The sequence below is a fragment of the Cetorhinus maximus genome, chromosome 20 (assembly GCF_964194155.1).
Source record: "Cetorhinus maximus chromosome 20, sCetMax3.hap1.1, whole genome shotgun sequence".
In the NCBI taxonomy this organism is placed as follows: domain Eukaryota; kingdom Metazoa; phylum Chordata; class Chondrichthyes; order Lamniformes; family Cetorhinidae; genus Cetorhinus; species Cetorhinus maximus.
Window position 1 is genome coordinate 80,972,813 of NC_135898.1, and position 26,426 is coordinate 80,999,238.

The 26,426-nt window shown below is 49.3% G+C and overlaps 1 protein-coding gene across 5 annotated transcripts in view; it reads right to left on the bottom strand.

The window, feature by feature from the left end:
• LOC144694698 (kazal-type serine protease inhibitor domain-containing protein 1-like) overlaps window positions 1-22,796 on the bottom strand; it is a 35,161-nt gene extending 12,365 nt beyond the window's left edge. Inside the window, exons 1-4 of one of the 5 annotated variants that reach the window (XM_078565285.1) lie at window positions 22,582-22,796; window positions 17,736-17,884; window positions 10,080-10,691; window positions 4,973-5,133 (exon numbers count right to left, since the gene is read on the bottom strand). In XM_078565285.1, coding sequence (XP_078421411.1) covers window positions 4,973-5,133; window positions 10,080-10,581 — 663 coding nt within the window. In that variant the 5' untranslated portion in view covers window positions 10,582-10,691; window positions 17,736-17,884; window positions 22,582-22,796. Of the gene's footprint in view, window positions 1-4,972; window positions 5,134-10,079; window positions 10,692-17,735; window positions 17,915-22,567 lie in introns of all 5 variants that reach the window. The other 4 variants (XM_078565286.1, XM_078565284.1, XM_078565283.1 and 1 more) reach the window with 4 other exon arrangements.
• Window positions 22,797-26,426: the final 3,630 nt, after the last annotated feature.

Sequence of the window (26,426 nt, forward strand, 5' to 3'; positions counted from 1 at the left end):
TTGGCCAGAAAAAACAACAGACCTGAGGATTGGGAGCACTTTAAAATTCAGCAAAGGAGGACCAAGGGATTGATTAAGAAGGGGAAAATAGAGTACGAGAATAAGCTTGCAGGGAACATAAAAACTGACTGTAAAAGTTTCTATAGGTATGTGAAGAGAAAAAGATTGGTAAAGACAAATGTAGGTCCCTTACATTCAGAAACAGGGGAATTTATAATGGGGAACAAAGAAATGGCTGATCAACTAAATACATACTTTGGTTCTGTCTTCACAAGGAGGACACAAATAACATACCAGAAATGTTGGGGAACGCAGGGTTTAATGAGAGGGAGGAACTGAAAGAAATCAGTATTAGTAAAGAAATTGTGTTGGGGAAATTGATGGGATTGAAGGCTGATAAATCCCCAGGGGCTGATAATCTACATCCCAGAGTACTTAAGGAAGTGGCCCTAGAAATAATGGATGCATTGGTGGTCATCTTCCGAGATTCTATAGACTCTGGAACAGTTCCTACAGATTGGAGGGTGGCTAATGTAACCCCACTATTTAAAAAGGGAGGTAGAGAGAAAACAGGGAATTATAGACCAGTCAGCCTGATGTCGGTAGTGGAAAAAATTCTAGAGTCCATTATAAAAGATTTAATAGCTGAGCACTTGTAAAACAGTGGCAGAATCGGACAGAGTCAGCATGGATTTACGAAAGGGAAATCATGCTTGACAAATTTACTGGAATTTTTCGAGGATGTAACTAGTAGAGTTGATGAGGGGAAGCCAGTGGATGTGGTTTATTTGGACTTTCAGAAGGCTTTCGACAAAGTCCCACATAAGAGATTGGCGTGTAAAATTAAAGTGCATGGGATTGGGGGTAATGTATTGAGATGGATAGAAAACTGGTTGGCAGACAGGAAACAAAAAGTAGGAATAAACGGGTCTTTTTCTGAATGGCAGGCAGTGACTAGTGGGGTACCACAGGGATCGGTGCTGGGACCCCAGCTATTCACAATATATATTAATGATTTGGATGAGGGAACTAAATGTAATATCTCCAAGTTTGCAGATGACACACAGCTGGGCGGGAGGGTGAGCTGTGAGGAGGATGCAGAGATGCTTCAGTGTGATTTGGACAAGCTGAGTGAGTGGGCAAATGCATGGGAGATACAGTATAATGTGGATAAATGTGAGGTTATCCACTTTGGTAGCAAAAACAGGAAGGCAGATTATTATCTGAATGGATATAAATTGAGAGAGGGGAATGTGCAACGAGACCTGGGTGTCCTTGTACACCAGTCGCTGAAGGTAAGCATGCAGGTGCAGCAGGCAGTAAAGAAGGCAAATGGTATGTTGGCCTTCATAGTGAGAGGATTCGAGTACAGGAGCAGGGATGTCTTGCTGCAATTATACAGGGCCTTGGTGAGACCACACCTGGAATATTGTGTGTAGTTTTGGTCTCCTTATCTGAGGAAGGATGTTCTTGCTATAGAGGGAGTGCAGCGAAGGTTTACCCGACTGATTCCTGGGATGGCGGGACTGACATATGAGGAGAGATTGAGTCGTTTAGGATTATATTCGCTGGAGTTCAAAAGAATGAGGGGGGATCTCATAGAAACTTATAAAATTCTAACAGGATGAGACCGGGTAGATGCAGGAAGGATGTTCCCAATGGTGGGGGAGTCCAGAACCAGGGGTCATAGTCTGAGAATACGTGGTAGACCATTTAGGACTGAGATGAGGAGAAATTTCTTCACCCAGAGAGTGGTGAGCCTGTGGAATTCACTACCACAGAAAGTAGTTGAGGCCAAAACATTGTATGTTTTCAAGAAGGAGTTAGATATAGCTCTTGGGGTGAAAGGGGTCAAAGGATATGGGGAGAAAGCGAGAGCAGGCTATTGAGCTGGATGATCAGCCATGATCATAATGAATGGTGGAACAGTCTCTAAAGGTCGAATGGTGTCCTCCTGCTTCTATTTTCTATGTCTGTATGTTTCTATGTATAATGGTTTGTACATGAGGACAATGGTGTGTTTTTATACACCATTGTCCTCATGTACACAACTATCTACTCATATACACAACATTGTACTCATGTACACACCATTGTTCTCATTTACACATGAGCACAATGGTGTGTAAATGAGGACAATTTTGTGTAAATGATGACAATGGTGTGTACATGAGGAGATAGTTGTGTGCATGAGGACAATGGTATACATATCACAAAAATGCTGTGTAAATGCAGACAACAGCATGTAAATGAGGACAATGGTGTTTACTGAGGACAATGGCATGTACGTGAGGACAACGTTGCGTACATGAGGACAATGGGTGTGTAAATGAGGACAATAGCATGTACATGTGGAAATAAGGACTAGGGTGTGTACATGAGGAAAATGGTGTGTAAATGAGGGCAATGGTGTGTAATTGAGGACAATGATATGTGGAATAGGACAGTGGCATGTACATGAGGGCAATGTTGTGTACATGAGGACAATGGTGTGTAAATGAGGACAATAGTGCGTACATGAGGACAATGGTATGGAAATGAGAGCAATGGTGTGTAAATGGGGACAATAGTGTCTACATGAGGACAATGTTGTGGGAATGAGGACAATGGTGCGAAAATGAGGACAATGGAGTGTAACTAGGATAATGGTGTGTAAATGATGACAATGGTGTGTAAATGACGACAATGGTGTGTACATGAGGACAATGATGTTGAAATGAGGACAATGGTGTGAAAATGAGGACAATGGTGTGTAAATGAGGCAAAAGGTGTGTATATGAAGAGAATAGTGTGTACATGAGGTCAATGGTGTGTAAATGAGGACAATGGCATGTACATGGGTATAATGCCGTGTACATGAGGACAACGCTGTTTACATGAGGACTCTGGTGTGTAAATGAGGACAATAGTGTGTACATGAGGACAATGCTGTGTACATGAGGACAATGGTGTGCAAATGAGGACAATGACATGTAAAAGAGCACAATATTGTGTAAATTAACACAATGGCATATAAATGATGACAATGGTGTGCACATGAGGTCAATGGTGTGTAAATGTAAAGAATGGCTTGTAAATGAGGACAATATTGTGTAAACGAGGGCAATGGTGTGCATATGAGGAGAATGGTGTGAACATGAAGTCAATGATGTGTACATGATGACAATAGTGTGTACATGAGCACTGTAATGACTATGACTCTATAACTATTTGTATTGGTTTCACTTTGTATTTTTTGCCAGCCCGCCACACTAACACTGACCCATGTCACAAACAGCTCTCTCCATTGGGATGAAAGCAATCTCTATTTGCCATTTCCACTGAAAGTCAATGATAACCCGATTGTTTACAGCAGATTAAACACACAGCAGACAATCCAACAGTATTCCCTCCCCGCACATCCCCCCCCATCACTCCCCCACCCCCCTACTATGAGGCTGGGACTCGATTGGACTCGCACTGATTTCAGGCACACAGCAGGGGTACCTAAAAACAGCCAGTACCAATATGGGGCAAAATGTTTACCAGCTTTTCCCAAATTTGCACCCCATTCCTCCTTCCCCCATCCCATTCCTCCCTCTCCTGTCCCAATCTTCCCTCCCCAATCCCATTCCTCCCTCCCCCATCCTATTCCTCCCTCTCCCATCCCAATCTTCCCACCCCAATCCCATTCGTCCCTTTCCAGTCCCATTCCTCCCTCTCCCGTCCCATTCCTCCCTCCCCTGTCCCATTCTTCCCTCCCTTATCTCATTCCGCCCTCCCCTGTCCCATCCCTCCCTCTCCTGTCCCATTCTTCCCTTCCCAATCCCATTCCTCCCTCCTCCGTCCCATTCGTCCCTCTCCAGTCCCATTCCTCCTCCACTGTCCCATTCCTCCCTTCCCAGTCCTATTCCTCCCTCTCCCGTCCCATTCCTCCCTTCCCAGTCCCATTCCTCCCTCCCCTGTCCCATTCCTCGTTTCCCCTGTCAATTCATCATTCCCCCATCCCATTCCCCATTTCCCCTCATTCCTCACTCCCTGTCCCATTCCTCATTTCCCCTCTCTTTCCTCATTTCCTGCCTCAATCTTCCTCATTTCCCTGTCCCATATTAATGCAGAATGGGATGGACAGGGGTCCATCCCGATGCATTAGTACATAGGGTTGGTGTGTGGGGGGGTGTGAAATTTTTCAAACTATAGTGCACCACGTGTGCATAACCTAGAGTGAGCATATTAGGAAGGGTATTGCCCAGAGTGGGTACGGAGGAGTGGGGGTCATTGCCCAGAGTGGGTACGGGGGAATGGGGGACATTGCCCAGGGTGGGTACACAGGAGTGGGGGACATTGCTCAGAGAGGTGTACAGAGGAGTGGGGGACATTGCCCAGGGTGGGTACACAGGAGTGGGGGACATTGCCCAGGGTGGGGTACAGAGGAGTGGGGGTCATTGCCCAGGGTGGGTACACAGGAGTGGGGGTCATTGCCCAGGGTGGGTACACAGGAGTGGGGGTCATTGCCCAGAGTGGGTACAGAGGAGTGGGGGACATTGCCCAGAGTGGGTACACAGGAGTGGGGGACATTGCCCAGAGTGGGTACGGAGGAGTGGGGGACATTGCCCAGAGTGGGTACGGAGGAGTGGGGGACATTGCCCAGAGTGGGTACGGAGGAGTGGGGGACATTGCCCAGAGTGGGTACGGAGGAGTGGGGGACATTGCCCAGAGTGGGTACGGAGGAGTGGGGGACATTGCCCAGAGTGGGTACGGAGGGGTGGGGGACATTGCCCAGAGTGGTGTACAGAGGAGTGGGGGACATTGCCCAGAGAGGTGTACAGAGGAGTGGGGGACATTACCAGCAATTTCTTATCTCCATCTCCGATCCAATCACTACCTGATTGTCATGTTGTCAGGTATTGATTGTTAGGGAATGTCTCTAATTTACTATGAAAGTTTGAAGTGTCTAGTAATGCTGGTTGTGTATCAGTGAGGTAGGAGGTACCTGCACGGAGATGTGGGGGTCATCGCCCGGCAGGAAAGTTTCCTCCCCATCTTTCCGCCATTCGATAGCCGCCAATGGATAGGCAAAGATCTCACATCCAAAAATGACATCCTCTCCGGTGATATTCCAGATGTTGAAGGGAGGAGATATAATCCGAGGAACTGAGAGAGAAAGGGTGAAGAACAATATGATAGGAGCACAAGGTTCAACAATGAGCAAAACTTTGGCAGAAAATCCAAACTGTCAGCGGTTAGGCACATTCAGAGAATTGAACCATACAGCGACAACACCAGTCACCCTCGAGTATGGAGCTGCAAGCTGAGGAAGATCAAGGAAGAGCTGGATGATCAATGCTGCAAGTAATTGGTCACAAGAGATAACACAGTGACTGAAGCATCCAGTCTACATCAGAACTGACAATAACGAGGTGAATTAATCCTGCTACATCATTGATGCTGAACGGAAGGAATTAGCACCTATACTGAGGGATATGGAACAAAGACAGGCAAATGGATCTGCTGCCCAAATGAGCCGTCATTTAAATGAATGGCCTTGAGGAAGAGCCTCGAGGGGCTGAATGGCCTAACCCCTGATCCCTATGATAACAGAGGCTTCCTTAAGCAGAGGGTGGTGAGAATGTGGAACTTGCTGTCACAGTAAGAGGTCAGTTGTTTCTCCACTGTAAATTCGGATGAGGTTGTGGGGAATGGCTGTGTGAGTGTAGTCAGGATGAAAGACGCCTGTCACTGTACCCATTCCAGAGCATGAGCAGCGCAGGATGCTGGGGTCAGAGCGGCCACATGGATCACAAGCGCCTGATTCTCAGCCTTTGCTCTCTGACGCTCTCCATCTTGAGAGCACGTTGTAACATTTGCTTCTTTTCTTTCAGTCTTGAATCCCTGGAACAGTGCCTAAGCCCCAGGGAGACACAGTCGGAGTTGGGGGCTCTTTGGCCTGGAGTCTGTTAAGAGGATTTCAGGCTGGGGGGCTTGGGGTTTGGGGGTTGTGAGGGGGGGCACAGCCAGTCTGTGATATTCCTGACATTCAAAACATTCACCAAACTAATGAACTCTTGAAAAAAATCATTAAAACACATTCCAGCCAGAAAAGCAACAACTGGGAAATCACTTTGGAAATGGAGCTGGGATATTTGGGAGGTGGGAATTTGTGGGTGTAAACAAGAGGAGGGCCATTCAGCCCCTCGAGCCTGTACCACTACTCCATATAGTTCATGGCTGATCTCTACCTCTGCTTTGTTGAGGAATTGCATCCTGACATCACCCCTGAGCGGCCTGGCTTTAATTTTAAGGTTCTGCTCCCTTGTTCAGGACTCCCCCAACCAAAGTAAATAGTTTCTCTCTATCAACCCGATTGAATCCTTTAATCATCATAAACACCTCAATTAGATCACCCCTTAATCTTCTAAACTCAAGGGAATACAAGCCTAGTCTATATAACCTCTCCTCTTAATTGAATCCTTTTGGCCCCAGGATCATTCTGGTGAATCTACCCTGCATCCGCTCTAAGGTCAATATCTCCTTCCAGAGGTGTGGGCTCCAGAAATGGACACAGTTACTGCCGAGTGTGGTCTGACCAGGGCTCTGTAAAGATATCATATCACTTGCTCTCTGTTGTATTTCTGCACTCTTGGGTTCAAGGCCATTTGTTTTTTTTAATTCATGTTCGTACCTGTCCAGGAACTTTTCGTGATTTCTACACCTGAACCCCTAAATCTCTGTTCATCTCCAGTTCCTAGCTTCATACCACTTCGAAACTATCTATCTTTCTTAGATTGCCACGGTTTAGCCCTCTCACTCAATCTTTGATTTCGTCCTGAGTTTGGCCATGATGTTTATGCAGGTGAGTCGGGGGTCAATGCCTGGCGGACTTCATGCTGGCAATGGGCAGGTTGGATTCTTGCTCTCGCACTCCCTTACCTTCCGGTAACCTTCCAACCCCCCAGCAACAACACAGCCCTGATTGTAAAGCTCATGTCAGACTCGTATCTTCTGGGGTGACAGGAGGACATGGGGAGGTATTAACCCATCACACGATGACGAACTTGGACGACATGTCATGCTGGCTCAGTGTGTAGAATGCTCACCCGCAGTGAGGTGGTTGTGCATTCGAGCCCCACTCCAGGATTTGAAGTGCATCATGCAGGTTAATAGACCCAGCGCAGTACTGAGGGTGCACTGCACTGTCAGAGGGTCAGTACTGAGGGAGTGCTGCACTGTCAGAGGGTCAGTACTGAGGGAGTGCTGCACTGTCAGAGGGTCAGTACTGAGGGAGTGCTGCACTGTCAGAGGGTCAGTACTGAGGGTGCACTGCACTGTCAGAGGGTCAGTACTGAGGGAGTGCTGCACTGTCAGAGGGTCAGTACTGAGGGAGTGCTGCACTGTCAGAGGGTCAGTACTGAGGGAGTGCTGCACTGTCAGAGGGTCAGTACTGAGGGAGTGCTGCACTGTCAGAGGGTCAGTACTGAGGGTGCACTGCACTGTCAGAGGGTCAGTACTGAGGGAGTGCTGCACTGTCAGAGGGTCAGTACTGAGGGAGTGCTGCACTGTCGGAGGGTCAGTACTGAGGGAGTGCTGCACTGTCGGAGGGTCAGTATTGAGGGAGTGCTGCACTGTCAGAACGTCAGTACTGAGGGAGTGCTGCACTGTCAGAGGGTCAGTACTGAGGGAGTGCTGCACTTCCAGAGGGTCAGTACTGAGGGAGTGCTGCACTGTCAAAGAGTCAGTACTGAGGGACCGCTGCACTGTCAGCGGGTCAGTACTGAGGGTGCCCTGCACTGTCAGAAGGTCAGCACTGAGGGAGTGCTGCACTGTCAGACGGTCAGGACTGAGGGAGTTCTGCACTGTCAGAGGGTCAGTGCTAAGGGAGTGTTGCACTATCAGAGGGTCAGTACTGAGGGAGTGCTGCACTGTCAGAGGGTCAGTACTGAGGGAGTGCTGCACTGTCAGAGGGTCAGCACTGAGGGTGCACTGCACTGTCAGAGGGTCAGCACTGAGGGACTGCGGCACTGTCAGAGGGTCAGCACTGAGGGAGTGCGGCACTGTCAGAGGGTCAGCACTGAGGGTGCACTGCACTGTCAGAGGGTCAGTACTGAGGGAGTGCTGCACTGTCAGAGGGTCAGTACTGAGGGAGTGCTGCACTGTCAGAAGGTCAGTACTGAGGGAGTGCTGCACTGTCAGAGGGTCAGTACTGAGGGAGTGCTGCACTGTCGGAGGGTCAGGACTGAGGGAGTGCTGCACTGTCAGAGGGTCAGTATTGAGGGAGTGCTGCACTGTCAGAAGGTCAGCATTGAGGGTTTACTGCACTGTCAGAGGGTCAGTACTGAGGGAGTGCTGCACTGTCAGAGGGTCAGGACTGAGGGAGTTCTGCACTGTCAGAGGGTCAGTGCTAAGGGAGTGTTGCACTATCAGAGGGTCAGTACTGAGGGAGTGCTGCACTGTCAGAGGGTCGGTACTGAGGGAGTGCTGCACTGTCAGAGGGTCAGTACTGAGGGTGCACAGCACTGTCAGAGGGTCAGCACTGAGGGAGTGCGGCACTGTCAGAGGGTCAGCACTGAGGGAGAGCGGCACTGTCAGAGGGTCAGTACTGAGGGTGCACTGCACTGTCAGAGGGTCAGCACTGAGGGAGTGCGGCACTGTCAGAGGGTCAGTACTGAGGGTGCACTGCACTGTCAGAGGGTCAGCACTGAGGGAGTGCGGCACTGTCAGAGGGTCAGCACTGAGGGTGCACTGCACTGTCAGAGGGTCAGTACTGAGGGAGTGCTGCACTGTCAGAGGGTCAGTACTGAGGGAGTGCTGCACTGTCAGAAGGTCAGTACTGAGGGAGTGCTGCACTGTCAGACGGTCAGGACTGAGGGAGTTCTGCACTGTCAGACGGTCAGTGCTAAGGCAGTGTTGCACTATCAGAGGGTCAGTACTGAGGGAGCGCTGCACAGATGGAGGGTCAGTACTGAGGGAGTGCTGCACTGTCAGAGGGTCATTATTGAATGAGTGCTGCACTGTCAGAGGGTCATTACTGAGGGAGCGCTGCACTGTCGGAGGGTCAGTACTGAGGGAGTGCTGCACTGTCAGAGGGTCAGTACTGAGGGAGCGCTGCACTGTCGGAGGGTCAGTACTGAGGGAGTGCTGCATTATCAGAGGGTCATTATTGAATGAGTGCTGCACTGTCAGAGGGTCATTACCGAGGGAGCGCTGCACTGTCGGAGGGTCAGTACTGAGGGAGTGCTGCACTGTCAGAGGGTCAGTACTGAGGGAGCGCTGCACTGTCGGAGGGTCAGTACTGAGGGAGTGCTGCACTGTCAGAGGGTCAGTACTGAGGGAGCGCTGCACTGTCAGAGGGACAGTTCTAAGGGATTGCTGCACTGTCGGAGGGTCAGTTCTGAGGGAGTGCTGCACTGTCGGAGGGTCAGTACTGAGGGAGTGCTGCACTGTCAAAGGGTCAGTACTGAGGGAGTGCTGCACTGTCAGAGGGACAGTTCTGAGGGAGCGCTGCACTGTCAGAGGGACAGTTCTGAGGGAGTGCTGCACTGTCGGAGGGTCAGTACTGAGGGAGTGCTGCACTCTTGAAATTGCCCTTTATTGGATGAGAATTAAACTAAGTCACCCTCTGCCCTCCCAGGTGGGCTTAAACGTTTCTATTTCAGGGAGCACAGAAATTGTCCCTCATGTCCCGATCAATATTTTTCTCTGAGGTGCTATGACTAAGAGTTTATTACATCATCCTCACATTACTGTGTGCGGGATCTTGCTGTGTGCTGATTGCTGTCACACTGCAATAGTGAGTCCACTTCAGAAAATAATTTATTGGTTGTTAAACTGTAAGGGTGGCCTGAGATGGTGAAAGGGGCCAGAGAAATACGAGTCTTTCTTTTTAAGTAGGGAAACTTCCTAGCAGTTTTAAAAACTGCTGACAGGCGAAAACAAATAATTACACTGAGAGTGCAAGGGGACAGGAAACAGTGACCAAGCCGCTTGTAAACTGTGGATTGCTATGCCCAAAAACTGTCCTCTTCACTCCAGTGCACACTGATTCTCCCCCCGCTCCTCCCGTGGTGTAAGACCCTTCTTCCCCCTCCCTCCCCCTTTCTTACCTCCTTCACATGGTCCCTCATGGGCCAGGGTGATGTTCGATGTTTCATTGCCACTGGCAGCCTCTAGGAACTTGCATATCTGTGGGTAGGTCTGCCCGTTGGAGCCACACACTGCCTGGCTGGACTGACAAATGCACTGGGGTTCAGGGACCTCCCCTTGCCGCAGGTCGCCCAGGTCTAGCCGACACTCTAGGTTCTCTCCGCACTGACCGTAGAAGTGGTTGCTGTTGTCCAGGTCACATATCTGCCCCTCGATGTTGCCGCATTCCCAGCAGCAGCCGCAGATGTCCCTCACCAGCCCAGCCAGGCACCCCTGGGGGGTGAGGCACTGGTCTGACTCACACTGACGGCAACCGTCCCCTTCCTCCAGCAACCTGTGCCAGCCGCCGTGCACATAGCCCATGGGATCTGCAGCTGCCCACGCTGATGCCAGCACAGTCAAGCTGGCAGCGAGCAGCAGAATCGGGCAGCACAGCGGGCGCAGGCGGCCTGATCTCATCATCACTACCTCCCTACCCAGCCTTCAAACAACCTCACTCCCCGGTATCTTCCTGGGTATTCCTGGGAGTTTAGGCTCCCTCACTCCAGGGTCATGGTCTTGCTGCTCAGCACCTGGAAAACAAAGCGAGAAAAAAAAAACTTGTAGTCGGAAAACTGGAAAACTTACAAAGTCAGCCCTTATTCATGACAAACTCAGCCACCCCCCACTTACCCCTCAATCACACCCATACCTCCTCCCCATACCCCCCCAATCCGACCCACACGCCTCCTCCAAGGGCAGGATTTTCGGGGCAGAGGTAGCCGGACCCAGGAGCGGCCAGGAAACGGCCATCCACCCGCGATTGACCTCCGACCCCCAACCCCACGCTGGCTGGCCAATTAACCAGCATGAGAGGCGCATTGAGAAGCTCAGTGCCGCCAGGGGTGGGGCGCAGGAGGAGTGCGGGCGCTAAAGTCCGCGCGTGCATGGGGAGGTGCGCACTGGAATCTACCCCTGAGGGCAACGAGACGCCAACGCTCGCCCAGCGGCATCGCACGCTGTTTTATGCCCCATCAGTTCGACTGCGTGCCCGCCCACAGGGCGTAAAATCCTGCCCCAAATATCGCTCAGCCGCAGTACCGTCAGGGGGAATGGGGTACCAGCCCCTCCCCAAGTATATGGCTGAGGTAGGGAGTCTGATTGGAGCATTCACAAGCAATGCTGCCCCTGAGCATCACAGCCTCAGCAGCAAGTTGGGGGGAGGTGTCACTGGATAAAAATCTCCTGCAGGAAACTCCCTTTACACTGTCCCCATCGAACACTCCCAGGGCAGGTACAGCACGAGGTTAGATACAGAGTAAAGCTCCCTCTACACTGTCCCATCAAACTCTCCCAGGGCAGGTACAGCACGGGGTTAGATACAGAGTAAAGCTCCCTCTACACCATCCCCATCAAACACTCCCAGGACAGGTACAGCACGGGGTTAGATACAGAGTAAAGCTCCCTCTACACTGTCCCCATCAAACACTCCCAGGACAGGTACAGCACGGGGTTAGATACAGAGTAAAGCTCCCTCTACACTGTCCCCTTTAAACACTCCCAGGACAGGTACAGCACGGGGTTAGATACAGAGTAAAACTCCCTCTACACCACCCCCATCAAACACTCACAGGGTGGGTACAGTTGGACCTCGAGCTGCAGCAAGGAACCTGACAATCCCAGTCTGTGCTCTATTGTCTGATAATATGATCGTCGATATTGGACTTGTTTCACTGCATCCCCGGGCCCAAGGTTAGAAATCAGCAGGATTCCTGCTCCCTATCTCTGGCCTATGTTCTATGCTTGTGTGTGAATATCAGTTGAAGGCAGGATTAGTCTGGCCTTTGATGCCTACCATGGAGGAGCAGCCCACTGACCCGTGACACCTAGAGTCACTCACGGGGAATGGCCAATTGATTGAGGCATCAGCGTTTGAACAGGAATAGACTCACTGAAGCAGAAAGAAGCACTTTTTGATTCACAGTCTCCTGAAACTGCCCCGTCCTGTGGGAAATGCTGTTGGGATCTGGGCCATCGGTGTCTGGAAGCTGTTTGAGAATCTCAGTCTGTGGGAGGCCACAGCCAGTCTGCAACATTCCTGACTCCAAAAACACTCATCAAACTAACAAACCCTCAAGAAACATCATCAAACAGACGATGTCAGTCATATGTCGGCAAAAGAGGCAAAAACCAAATGAACTGATGTCTCAATCTTGGTCACTCCGTAGCTCCTCCCAGAGAATACGAGAGAGACACCGCAGCAGAGATAGAGAAAGAGGGACTGGGAGGTAAAGAGAACGTAGGATGGCTTTTGTGACTTTAAGTACAGCCATTTCGGCACAGTCACAGGGGCACAGAGCTACACAATGAAGGAGTGTGGAGAGGAAAGGGAGGCTGGAGATGGGGCAGTAATTTGCAAGGACAGAGGGATTAAGGATTTTCTTTTGAGGACTGGGTGCTGATGGCAGATTTGAAGAAGTAGGGGACAGAACCTGATTGGAGGGAACCATTCATAATATCAGCTAACATGGGGACCAGGATGGAAAGTTGGATAGTCAGCAGTTTAGTGAAAATAGGATCAAGGGGCAAGGGATTTGATACTTCCACGGTTGAATTTCCTGCCAATATTCAAGGGATGAAATTTGTATTTCAAATTGTCTCTCCCTCTCTCTCCCTCTTTCTTTCTTTCTTTCTCTCTCTCTCTCTCTCTCTGTGCCTCTGCCTCTCTCTGTCTCCAGCTATCACTCTCTTTCTTCCCCCTCTCCTTCTCTGTCTCTCCATCTCTCTCTGTGTCTCTCTCCCTCTGTGTCTCTTCCCTCTCGCTCTGTCTTTCCCTCTCTCTCTCTCTCTCTCTCTCTCTGTCTCTCTCTCTCTCTCTCTCTCTCCTTCTCTGTCTCTCCATCTCTCGCTGTGTTATGTTCCTTCTGTTGGGTCACTTTGCTCAGCGAACATGGTTGGACGCCTATTTACTGGTGGCTGAGTTGGTAAACAAGATACTGCAGACGCAGAGGCCAATGTGAGAAGAAGCAGATGCTGTTTATTAACACAAGTCATGGAGCACCCACACAATGTGTGTTTCTCAAACCAGACCCTATTCTAAACCACTGGTTAACAATGTAGCGCATGCTACACAGCCATTGGGTAATACAGTCATGTGGTCAATCTGCTCACATTCTCTTAAAGGTGTATTGCACCTCAGGTTACCACATCCCTCCCCCTTTACTCGAAAGTACAATTTACAATCGTTACAATATATCAACTATTTATGTAAATAAACTATTTACAAATTCAGTCTCTCTCGAGGCTTCTTCAAATGTGCTGAACATTACAGTTCTACGATTCTGGATGGTTTATCAGAGGCCTCCCTCTCAGGAGTCCTCTGTCCGCTAGTTTGTCACTTCGACTCTCTCAGGCTCCACGGATCCTACAGGTACTTCCAAGCCAAGGGGAGTTCCTTCCACATGTGGCGAAGATTCCAACGGGAATGCTTGGTGTATCCTTTCTTGTAGATCTGTTTCCCTTTTCCTGAGGTGATCCACGTGTCTCCTAATTATCCGATCTTTGACCGATATGTGATAGGACAGGGGTCCTGTCACAGCACTGACTTCACCTGATAGCCATTTGGGCCCATCTCCAAAGTTCTTTGCAAAAATTGTGTCTCTGACAATGAAGTTTCTTTCACGACTGTGGTAATCATGTCCTTTTTCTGGGCCTCGTGGCCTCTCTCTACCCTCCCCCCTAAATTCAGCTTTATGAGACTCAAACGTGTCCTGAGATATCTCTTCATCAATAACTCTGTGGGGGCAACACTGGTGGTCGCGTGTAGTGTGGTTCTATAGCTGAGTAGGAAACATGACAATCTAGTTGCAATAGAGTCTCCATCCAGTTTTTTCATTCTGGCCTTGAAGGTCAGGACTGCCCTCTCGGCCAACCCATTGGGCGCAGGGTGGTATGGCGAGGTCTTAACATGTGTTATGCTATTAAGACTTGCAAACCTTTGGAATTCCCCGCTGGTGAATCCATTCCATTATCAGGCACTTACCTCTGGTAATCCATGTATCGCAAAACTCTGACGTAATCTGTCTCGGTTGGCGGAAGACGAGGGTGATCTCACCCCGAATACATCCATCGACCTTGAGTGAGCGGCTAATAATCAAGAGGGACATTGTGCCCAAAAAAGTCCCCGTGTAGTGGATGTGGAGGCGGACCCATGGCCTTCCTGCCCATTCCCAGGGATGCAGCGGAGCAGAAGGAGGAAATTTCTGTACCTGTTGGCACTGCCTGCAGATCTTTGATTTCTATATCCATCCCTGGCCACCATAAGTAGCTGTGCACCAATATCTTAATTCTAGAGATGAAATTACCCTCCAAGTCACTCATCCTGACTTGGAAATTTATTGTTGTTCCTTCACTGTCACTGGGTCAAGATCCTGGAACTCCCTTCCTAACAGCACTATGGGTGTACCTACACCACATGGACTGCAGTGGTTCAAGAAGGCAGCTCACTACCACCTTCTCAAGGACAATTAGGGATGGGCAATAAATGCTGGCGCAGGTTGAGCACTATGCAATTCGGTCAATAATGGCTTTCTTCCTCTTGGAGACACAATAACTCTCGCTCCCCACAGCAAGATGCCATCCTGGCAAATAAGCTCGTATCTCCTCTTAAAATAGGGATTCATTTCATCTGACTTTGGCTTGTTCGACCATCCTGGTAAGACTTGTTCCTTTACATGAGACAAAACTGGATGGTGGTCTGTCCACTCTCTTATTTGTTTGGTATGTACTGGTGATGAACGCTGAAAGTTTAATAACAAGACAAGTTCTTGAGGAATTGGGACGTTCACATTGCTGTCATTTAGAGGTAATCAGCTCAGTGTGTCAGCATTTGCATAAAGGCAAAATACTGCAGATGCAGGAAATCTGAAACAAAAACAAAAGTAGCTGGAAAAACTCAGCAGGTCTGACAGCATCTGCGGAGAGGAACACAGTTAACGTTTCGAGTCCGTATGACTCTGTTCTGATGAAGATCAGATCTGCAGTCTGGCTTCCCGGCTGGTGAATAAAAGTATATTGGTAAGCAGCTAGGATCAGTGCCCACCTTTGGATGCGCGCAGAGGCAATTGTGGGTATTGCCTTATCTTCCCTGAACCAGTCTAGTAGTGGCTTGTGATCAGATACGATGATGAAGTGGCAACCATGGATGTATTGATGGAACTGCTTAACACCAAATATGATGGATAAGCCTCCTTCTCTGTTTGTGAGTATCTTCGTTCTGCCACACTGAGTGTTCTTGAGAAGTAACGAACTGACCATTCGGAGCCGTCCACCATCCGGTGGGAGAGCACTGTCCCTACTCGCAGGTTAAAATCAATTCTTTCTTTAGGTTGAAATGTACCAACAGGGCCGATGAATGTAGTAACTGCTTTACTACTGTAAAAGCCTGTTGTTGTGGGGCTTGCCAAGTCCGCCTGTAGTCTTTCTTGAGTAACCCATATAATGGAGCCAGTACTGTCGACAAATTTGGGAGAAAACGACTGTAGTAGTTAACCATTCCCAAGAAGGACTTGAGTTCTGTGGCGTTTCTCAGTGCTGGCGCCTCACGAATAGCTCTCACCTTGTCTTCTACCGGCTGAAGGTCCTGTGAGTCGACCCTATGACCCAGGTAAACCACTTCTTTTGCTTGGAAGATACATTTTTCTCTTTTTGAATGTACTCCGGCTTGTGAGAAACGCTTCAATACTTCTTCCAGGTTAACCCGATGTTCTTCATCAGCTACTCCTGTTACCAGGACGTCATCGAGATAAACCACCACATGGGGTGGGGCTTGGAGTAAATTTTCCATAGTCTGTTGGAAAATGGCACAAGCTGATGAGACTCCAAAGGGTAGCCTGGTACACTGGTATAACCCCCTATGTATGTTGATAGTCACAAAATCCCGAGAGGCCTTTTCTAGTTCAACTTGCTGATAAGCGAGGCTCATGTCGAGTTTCGGATATGTGGTTCCTCCTGCCGGCTTGGAGTACAATTCATCCATTTTCGGTACAGGATGCCAGTCTAGCCTGGCCACTTTGTTAACGGTCAACTTGTAGTCCCCACATATTTTCACACTCTGGTCAGGTTTTAGTACTGGAACTGTGGGCGCTGCCCATTCAGAAAATTGTACAGGTTGTGAGACTCCCAACCTTTCCAGCCTGTCTAATACGACATCAACTTTCTCTCGCAACGCAAAGGGCACTGGCCTCGCCTTCAAGAATCTGGGGGTTGCCTCAGGATTAACCTGGATTTTCACTTGCAGGCCCTGAATCTTCCCAAGCTCTTCCCCGAAAATGGAAGCATATTTCTGTAATAATTCTTGCAGATCTTTCATTCTGAGTTGAAAAATCTCGGTCCACTCCAACTATATTTCCTTAAGCCAGTTCTGACCAAGTCGACTTGGACCTTCCCCTGCTACCACTATCAGGGGTAAATTAACAGACTGATTTCCACACTGTACTGGAACCTTACATATACCTCTTGCTCATATTTCTTCACCAGTATACGTCTTTAATTTAGCATCTGAATTTTCCAGATTTAATGGGTGGCCTCTTCCATTCAGATACCTGAACGTATGTACCCCTGTAACTGTCGTGGATGCCCCTCTATCGACCTCCATTCGGATGGGTTCCTCGTTGACTTTCATTGTCACGTAGATTGGCTCTGTTTTACCCATTTTTTAAGTTGTATAGTGAGTGAATATCTGACTCTGTTTCTCCTGGTCCCTCTATTATGTGAATTTCACAATTTCTATCTTCCTGCTTAAAGTTTTGCCTTAATCTGTCTTTACAATATCACATAATGTGTCCATTATGATGGCAGTAGAAACACTCGATTCTTATAAATTGTCGTTCATCTGCAGGCTGTCTGGTTACATTGCTGCTGTTATCATTGTTGTGGGCTTTGTTAAAACATTGCTTTTTCACTGGTCTGTGAATGGTGGTTGTTTCCCATCTTTCTGCGGAGTCCTGTGCTTTCACACCGTTTCTAACCAGTGCTTCCCTCTGGATGTGAAGGACGCCGCCATCTTGTGCTCCCTCGATTGTTTCTGAATCCCCGGCTGCGAGCGTCAACTCCAGCACCTTCCTGGAGTCTAAATTCATTTCTGACAACAACCTTTTTTGAATGGCGTCTTCACTGATCCCACATACCAATCAGTCTCTTAACATGTCATTAATCGATGCCCCGAACCTTCAATGCTCTGTCAGTTGTTTTAAGGCTGCTACATAGCAAGCGACTGTCTCTCCAGGGGGGGTGGGGGGCGACATCTCGAATTAAATTTAAAACGCTGCATTGTTACCGAGGGTTTCAGCTGAAAGTGGCTTTTCACTAGATTCACCAACTCATCAAAGCTCTTGGAGTCTGGGGCATTGGGTGCCGTTAGACTATGAATTAGGCCGTCTGTTTTACTCCCGCATGTCGATAAGAGGATCACTCGCCTCTTCTCTTCCCCTCATATGTCATTGGCCAAAAAGAAGAATGCGAGGCGTTCAATATAATGTGACCAGTCATCGGTGGTCTAACCAAATGGGTTGATACAACTAATCTGTGGAATACTGGAGGGAGATAACTTTGACGACTATGATGAAGGCTTTACTCACAATCGCCTTGCAAGGTCCGGCTGATTTACTTCTGGTTAATTTTCGTGGCTTTCTTTAGTGTCGTCGACTGGTCTTGTTTTGCCTCATTGCCAGTTGTTCTGTTCCTTCTGTCAGGTCGCTTTGCTCAGTGAACACAGCTACACGCTGATCTGCTGCTGAGTGAGTTGGTAAACAAGATACTGCAGACGCAGAGACCAATGTAAGATGAAGCACATGCTGTTTATTAACACTGAGTAACAGAGCACTAACATGTGCTTCTCCAACCAGCCTCTATTCTAAACTACTGATTAACAATTAGCCCACGCTGCACAGCCATTGGGTAATACAGTCACATGGTCAATCTGCTCACTTTCTCTTAAAGGTGTATTGCACCTCAGATTACCACACTCTCTATCTCTTTCTCTCTCTGTCTCTCTCTCTCTCTCTCTCTCTCTGTGTCTCTCTGTGTCTCTCTGTGTCTCTCTGTGTCTCTGCCTTTCCCTTTCCCTTTCCCTTTCCCTGTGTCTCTCCCTCTCTCTTAGTGTCTGCCTGTCTCTGTCTCTATCTCTCTGTCTTTCTCTCTCTCTCTCTCTATCTATCTGTCTCTCTCTCTCTGTCTCTCTCTCTCTGTCTCTCCCTCTCTCTTTGTGTCTGTCTATCTCTGTCTCTCTCTCCCTCTCTCTCTCTCTGTGCCTCCGCCTCTCTCTGTCTCTCTCTCTCCATCTCTCTCTCTCTCTCTCTGTCTATCTCTCTCTCTCTATCTGTCTCTCTCTCCCTGTCTCTCTCCCTCTCTGTCTCTCCCTCTCTGTCTCTCCCTCTCTGTCTCTCCCTCTCTGTCTCTCGCTCTCTTTTTGTGTCTGTCTATCTCTGTTTCTCTCCCTCTCTCTCTCTGTGCCTCCGCCACACTCTGTCTCTGTCTCTCTCTCCTTCTCTCTCTCCCTCTCCTGTGTCTCCCCCTCTCTCTTTGTGTCTGTCTGTCTGTCTTGTCTCTCCTATTTGTTGCTCCCTCCCTCTCTCTCTCTCTCTCTCTCTCTCAATCTCTCGCTATGCCTCCACCTCTCTCTGTCTCTCTCTCTGTCTGTCTCTCCCTCTCTCTGTCATTCTCTCTCTCTCTCTCTCCCTCTCTTGTTGTGATGGATAGTGTGGTTTTAATTGCCAGGTTTAAATAATTTTACACAGCTAACCAGACAGAAACAGATGGTATCCAGATTCCACCACCTGTTTTGTGTGAGTCTCGTGCGAGCTTATCATGTGAATTAGAAACAAATATAGATACAGTTGTCAGTACAGGAGCATCCAGTTAACGACACCAGTCAGCTGGGACTATAGTCTCCAGACTGTGAACACACCAGCGCTGACATCACATTAACTGTTTGGAGCTAGGGTATCAAACAGTGTTTGAGGAGCTAGTTAAAAAGCACTTTCTGTGTGGGACTATTATCAGACATTCAGAAAGCGTCTGGTTAGAGTAGGTTTGGGTTTTATCCTCACGCTACTGAACACAATACAACAGGGCTAGAGGGTGAGAGTCTTTATGGCTAAACTCCATCTAACCAGCTTCTCCCCCTATCCCTCAACCCCAACGACATAGGATTACATAGGATACACAGCTCAGAAACAGGCCATTCAGCCCAACCAGCCATGCTGTTGTTTATGCTCTACTTCTGTCTTTTCTCATCTAAATCTCAGTGTAACCCTCCATTCCCTTCTCCCTCATATACTTGTCTAGTTGCCCCAAACTCATCTATGCTATTTCAACTACTCCCAGTGATAGCAAGTTCCACATTCTCACCACTCTCTGGGTAAAGACGCTGCTCCTGAATTCCCGATTGGATTTCTCGGTGACTATCTTCTATTGATGGCCTCTAGTTATGCTCTTCCCCACAAGAGGAAACACTCTCCCTGTATCCACTCGATCAAAATCTTCCAGAATGTTAAAGACCTCAATCTGGTCACCCCTCAGCCTTTTCTCAGGAGAGGGGACCCAGCTTGTCAAGTCTTTCCTGATATGTATACCCACACATTTCTGATATCATCATTGTAAATCTGCTCTGCACTCTCTCCAGTGTCTCTATATCCTTTTTATAATATGACACTCAGTGCTCTAAGTGTGGTCTCACCAAGGTTCAATACCGGTTTAGTATAACTTCCCAACTTTGCAATTCTATCCCTCTAGAAATAAAAGCTAAAACTTGATTTGCTTTGTTTACAGCCTTGCGAACCAGTGGAGTAACTTGTAATGATTGATGTATTTATTTTCCGAGATCCCTTTGTTCCTCTATCCCACTTAGACTTGCACCTCCCAAGTAATAAGTGACCTCCCTATTCTTCCTCCCAAAATGTACTACCCCACATTTATTGGTGTTGAACTTCATTTGTTAATTATTTGCCCATTCTCAAGTTTATTAATGCCCTCCTATAAGTTGTTACAGCCCTTCTCAGTATCTATCCCTCTTTGGTCCAATTTGGTGTCATCAGCAAATTTAGAAATTGTGGTTTTGATTCCAAAATTCAAATTGTTAATGTAAATTGTGAACAGCAGTGATCACAGCACTGACCCTGGTAGAACAACACTTCCGACCTTCTGTCACTCTGAATAACTACCCTTCACTCCAATTCTCTGCTTTCTGTCATGAAGCCAGTTAACAATCCATTCTGCCCACTCACTTCTCCCCATACCCCTCAATCCCACCCACCCTCCTCCCCATACCCCTCAATCCCACCCACCCTCCTCCCCATACCCCTCAATCCCACCCACCTATCTTCTCCCCATATCCCTAAATCCCACCCACCTTCTCACTCTGCCAGTTAACCCCTTCTCTTGCCAAATGCTCATGTTAGTCTTGTGAGCCCATTTTCCATTTCTACTCCGATGTCCTCTGTTTACCTGTCGACAACACAATTTTTCCTCGTGTGATATAGATCCCAGACTCCCTGTGCCTGAGTGAATTGAGGAGTCACAGAAACCACATTGCTGCTGAGGAACAGGCAATCTGATAGGACAAAATTCCGTGTGTATGTCTGACCCTGTGTCCCTGTGAGTCCGTGTGTGTCCTTAGTTCTGTTGAAGAGTCATACGGACTCGAAACGTTAACTGTGTTCCTCTCCGCAGATGCTGTCAGACCTGCTGAGTTTTTCCAGCTATTTTTATTTTTGTTTTGAATCTGATAGGACTTCTCCCTGGATTCTCCCTTTGAGAGGAAATGGGGATACTCAGGAGACCAGAGCTCGAGGAACACCAACTACTCAGAGGGTTCAGAGGTTTGGAAGAGGTTCCAGGGATAGGTAATCAGCACTTTCTGAAAGAACATTCCTGAGTTTGATTAACACTTCAAACAACATCACCAAAATGTCACCAGCACTAATACCATAAACCTTGTTACTGATGTTGTAACTTAAGAGTGACATTTCAAGTAATGTTCATTTTTGAAGCTAAATAAAAAGACTGAACTTAAGTTAACCCTTTGATAGTCTCTGCTTCCTTTCAGCTGTTTTTTTAAAGCTCCGGTTGTTTAATAGTTACAGTCACAAACACAGATACCAACGTCAGGGAACAAACTTTTCAGGGATTCAGAGAGATTGAGAGAGACTGAGCAAGAGACAGTCATATAGAGAAAGAAGAGACAATGATTGAGAATAGAGGAAAAGAGAGATGGAGTGAGCCAGAAAGAAGAGGATGGAGAGAGTGAGACACAGAGTGAGATTGAGAAACACAGAAGGGAGGCATTTGCAGCAAATGTCAGCGTTTTACATGAGAAGATTTCAAGAGAGACTTGGGAACATGAGAACAGGGCTGTTTGAGAGTATGTGAATGAGAACATTGTAAACTGTGTGTGTGTGTGTGTCCCTGTGAATCTGTCTGTGTCTGAGTCTGTGTGTCTGTGAGTCTGTGTGTCTGAGTCTGTGTGTGTGTCTGTGAGTCTGTGTGTGTGTGTCTGTGTGTGTGTGTCCCTGTGAATCTGTCTGTGTCTGAGTCTGTGTGTGTGTGTCTGTGAGTCTGTGTGTGTGTGTGTCTGTGAGTCTGAGTGTGTATGTCCCTGTGAATCTGTCTGTGTCTGTGTGTGTGTCTGTGAGTCTGAGTGTGTGTGTGTCTGTGAGTCTGAGTGTGTGTGTGTGCCCCTGTGAGTCTGTGTGTGTGTGTGTCTGTGAGTCTGTGTGTGTATGTCCCTGTGAATCTGTCTGTGTCTGTGTGTGTGTCTGTGAGTCTGAGTGTGTGTGTGTCTGTGAGTCTGAGTGTGTGTGTGTGCCCCTGTGAGTCTGTGTGTGTGTGTGTCCCTGTGAGTATGTGTGTGTGTGTGTGTCCCTGTGAGTATGTGTGTGTGTCTGTGAGTCTGTGTGTGTGTCCCTGTGAGTCTGTGTGTGTGTTTGTCCCTGTGAGTGTGTGTGTGTCTGTGAGGCTGTCTCTGTCCCTGGTCCCTGTGAGTCTAACTGTGTGTGTGTCTGAGTCTGTGTGTGTGTCTGAGTGTGTCTGTGTATGTGTGTGTCCCTATGAGTCTGTGTGTGTACGTCTCTGACCCTGTGTCCCTGTGAGTCTGTGTGTGTCCTTGTGAGTCTGTCTGTGTGTCTGAGTCTGTGTCCCTATGAGTCTGTGTGTGTGTGTGTGTGTGTGTGAGTCTGTATGTGTGTGTGTGTGTGTGTGAGACTGTCTGTGTGCCTGTGTGTGTGAGTGTGTGTTCCTGTTGTACATTGTCTGAGTTAGGCGATCAGAATGGAGCAGTCAGTGGATTATTGAGGTGATCTGACTCGGTCACACAGCCGCCAAGAGCAGCGCAACCCAAGTAGCTCAGACAGACCCTCAGACACAAGCTCCCCATCCAGAGGAGTTTAACCGCACTCTCCCACCCCCTCTGCACTCACTTTTTCTTACCTTGACTTGTGTGAACAGATTTGCTGCGATTTATCCGCTTAATAACCCATCGCAGCAACTACTGGAGGGTAGATTCTCAGCCCAGTCCTGTCACAAAGATCAGGGTAAATCTTTTTCACATTCCTGTGTCTCAGCTGCAGACTCCGCAACGCTGAATGAAATGCGACTCCCGCTCCGGACTCCCAACACTCGCTCTTTAACCAGGACATAAGTAAGAAAGCACATGGTCTCCAACCTTTACCTCACAGGAAGCGGAGAAATCCACATTCCTGGGATCACTCTCCCAACTACCCCCCAGTCTCTCTCCACCACTCTCTACCCCTCTGTCTCTGTCACTAACTCCCTCTCTCCACCACTCTCTACCCCTCTGTCTCCCTCCACCACTCTCTACCCCTCTGTCTCCCTCCACCACTCTCTACCCCTCTGTCTCTCTCCACCACTCTCTACCCCTCTGTCTCTCTCCACCACTCTCTACCCCTCTGTCTCCCTCCACCACTCTCTACCCCTCTGTCTCCCTCCACCACTCTCTACCCCTCTGTCTCTCTCCACCACTCTCTACCCCTCTGTCTCTCTCCACCACTCTCTACCCCTCTGTCTCTGTCACTAACTCCCTCTCTCCACCACTCTCTACCCCTCAGCCTCTCTCCACCACTCTCTACCCCTCAGCCTCTCTCCACCACTCTCTACTCCTCAGTCTCTCTCCACCACTCTGTACCTCTCAGCCTCTCTCCACCACTCTCTACCCCTCTGTCTCTCTCCACCACTCTCTACCCCTCAGTCTCTCTCCACCACTCTCTACCTCTCTGTCTCCCTCCACCACTCTCTACCCCTCAGTCTCTCTCCACCACTCTCTACCCCTCTGTCTCCCTCCACCACTCTCTACCCCTCTGTCTCTCTCCACCACTCTCTACCCCTCAGCCTCTCTCCACCACTCTCTACCCCTCCGTCTCTGTCACTAACTCCCTCTCTCCACCACTCTCTACCCCTCAGCCTCTCTCCACCACTCTCTACCTCTCAGCCTCTCTCCACCACTCTCTACCCCTCAGCCTCTCTCCACCACTCTCTACCCCTCAGCCTCTCTCCACCACTCTCTACCCCTCAGCCTCTCTCCACCACTCTCTACCCCTCTGTCTCTCTCCACCACTCTCTACCCCTCTGTCTCCCTCCACCACTCTCTACCCCTCAGTCTCTCTCCACCACTCTCTACATCTCAGCCTCTCTCCACCACTCTCTACCCCTCAGCCTCTCTCCACCACTCTCTACCCCTCTGTCTCTCTCCACCACTCTCTACCCCTCAGTCTCTCTCCACCACTCTCTACCCCTCAGTCTCTCTCCACCACTCTCTACCCCTCTGTCTCTCTCCACCACTCTCTACCCCTCAGCCTCTCTCCACCACTCTCTACCCCTCAGTCTCCCTCCACCACTCTCTACCCCTCAGTCTCTATCCACCACTCTCTACCTCTCAGCCTCTCTCCACTACTCTCTACCCCTCAGTCTCTCTCCACCACTCTCTACCCCTCAGTCTCTCTCCACCACTCTCTACCCCTCTGTCTCTCTCCACCACTCTCTACCCCTCTGTCTCTCTCCACCACTCTCTACCCCTCAGCCTCTCTCCACCACTCTCTACCCCTCAGTCTCTCTCCACCACTCTCTACCCCTCAGCCTCTCTCCACCACTCTCTACCCCTCAGTCTCCCTCCACCACTCTCTACCCCTCAGCCTCTCTCCATCACTCTCTACCCCTCAGTCTCTCTCCACCACTCTCTACCCCCTGTCTCCCTCCACCACTCCCTACCCCTCTGTCTCCCTCCACCACTCTCTACCCCTCTGTCTCTCTCCACCACTCTCTACCCCTCAGCCTCTCTCCACCACTCTCTACCCCTCTGTCTCTCTCCACCACTCTCTACCTCTCAGCCTCTCTCCACCACTTTCTACCCCTCAGCCTCTCTCCACCACTCCCTACCCCTCAGCCTCTCTCCACCACTCTCTACCCCTCAGTCTCTCTCCACCACTCTCTACCCCTCAGTCTCTCTCCACCACTCTCTACCCCTCTGTCTGTCACTAACTCCCTATCTCCACCACTCTCTACCCCTCTGTCTCTCTCCACCACTCTCTACCCCTCTGTCTCTCTCCACCACTCTCTACCCCTCAGCCTCTCTCCACCACTCTCTACCCCTCTGTCTCTCTCCACCACTCTCTACCCCTCAGCCTCTCTCCACCACTCTCTACCCCTCTGTCTCTCTCCACCACTCTCTACCCCTCAGCCTCTCTCCACCACACTCTACCCCTCAGCCTCTCTCCACCACTCTCTACCCCTCTGTCTCTGTCACTAACTCCCTATCTCCTACATTCTCTCTCCCTCTAGCTCTCAAACTTTCTCTATCTCTGGGTTTCTTCATCTCTCTCAGTTTTGTGCTCTTCATTTCTGTCACTCTCTCTCTCGTCCTTCCCTTGTCCCACCTCATTTTCCTCTCCTTGTTTTTCCCTACTCCTCCATCATCTTATTTATCCCCCTCTCTATTTTTTTGTCTCTTGTCCTTGTTTGTATCTGTTTGTAATATATTAACAATCTTCTTTACACATTTTCCCCCAACCCTTTTCCACAATAACTGAAGGTATTTATATTTAATTTGGAGACAGCCTATGTAAACTTGTCACATTATAATTGCACCCTCCCGCCAGTGGTGGTGCTGTGGTTACTGTCCAAGCCATGTAAATGGAAATGGTACCCCATCCACACCCAACACGCTGCTTCCTGGGGATCTGATGGGGTGATTCCTGGGGCTCCGATGGGATTTCTGGGGCTCTGATGGGGTAATTCCTGGGCCTTTGATGGGGTAACTCCTGGTGCTCTGACGGGGATAGTCCTGGGGCTCTGATGGGGATAGTCCTGGGGCTCTGATGGGGTAACTCCTGGGGGTCTGTTGGGGTGATTCCTGGGGCTCTGATGGGGTAATTCCTGGGGCTCTGATGGGTAACTCCTGGGGCTCTGATGGGGTAACTCCTGGGGCTCTGATGGGAATAGTCATGGGGCTCTGATGGGGTCACTCCTGGGGCCCTGATGGGGTGATTTCAGGGGCTCTGATGGGGTAACTCCTGGGGCCCTGATGGGGTGATTCCAGGGGCTCTGATGGGGAAACTCCTGAGGCTGTGATGGGGTAACTCCTGGGGCTCTGATGGGGTAACTCCTGGGGCTCTGATGGGGATAGTCATGGGGCTCCAATGGGGTAACTCCTGGGGCTCTGATGGGGTGATTCCAGTGGTTCTGATGGGGTAACTCTTGGGGCTCTTATGGGGTGATTCCTGGGGCTCTGATGGGGTAATTCCTGAGGCTGTGATGGGGTAACTCCTGGGGCTCTGATGGGGTAACTCCTGGGGCTCTGATGGGGTAGAGAAGGAAAAAAACAGACTTACATTTCTATAGCACCTTTCACATCCCCGGGACACCCAAAGCACTTCAGAGCCAATGACATGCTTTTGAACTACAGTCACTGTTTTAATATGCGTAACAGTGCTGCACTTCCTCAGTACTGACCCTCTGACAGTGCTGCACTCCCTCAGTACTGACCCTCTGACAGTGCTGCACTCCCTCAGTACTGACCCTCTGACAGTGCTGCACTCCCTCAGTACTGATCCTCTGACAGTGCAGCACTCCCTCAGTACTGACCCTCTGACAGTGCAGCACTCCCTCAGTACTGACCCTCTGACAGTGCAGCACTCCCTCAGTACTGACTCTCTGACAGTGCTGCCCTCCCTCAGTACTGACCCTCCGATAGTGAACCTCTGACAGAGCAGCACTCCTGCAGTACTGACCATCTGAGGTGATGGTGCAGTGGTATTGTCACT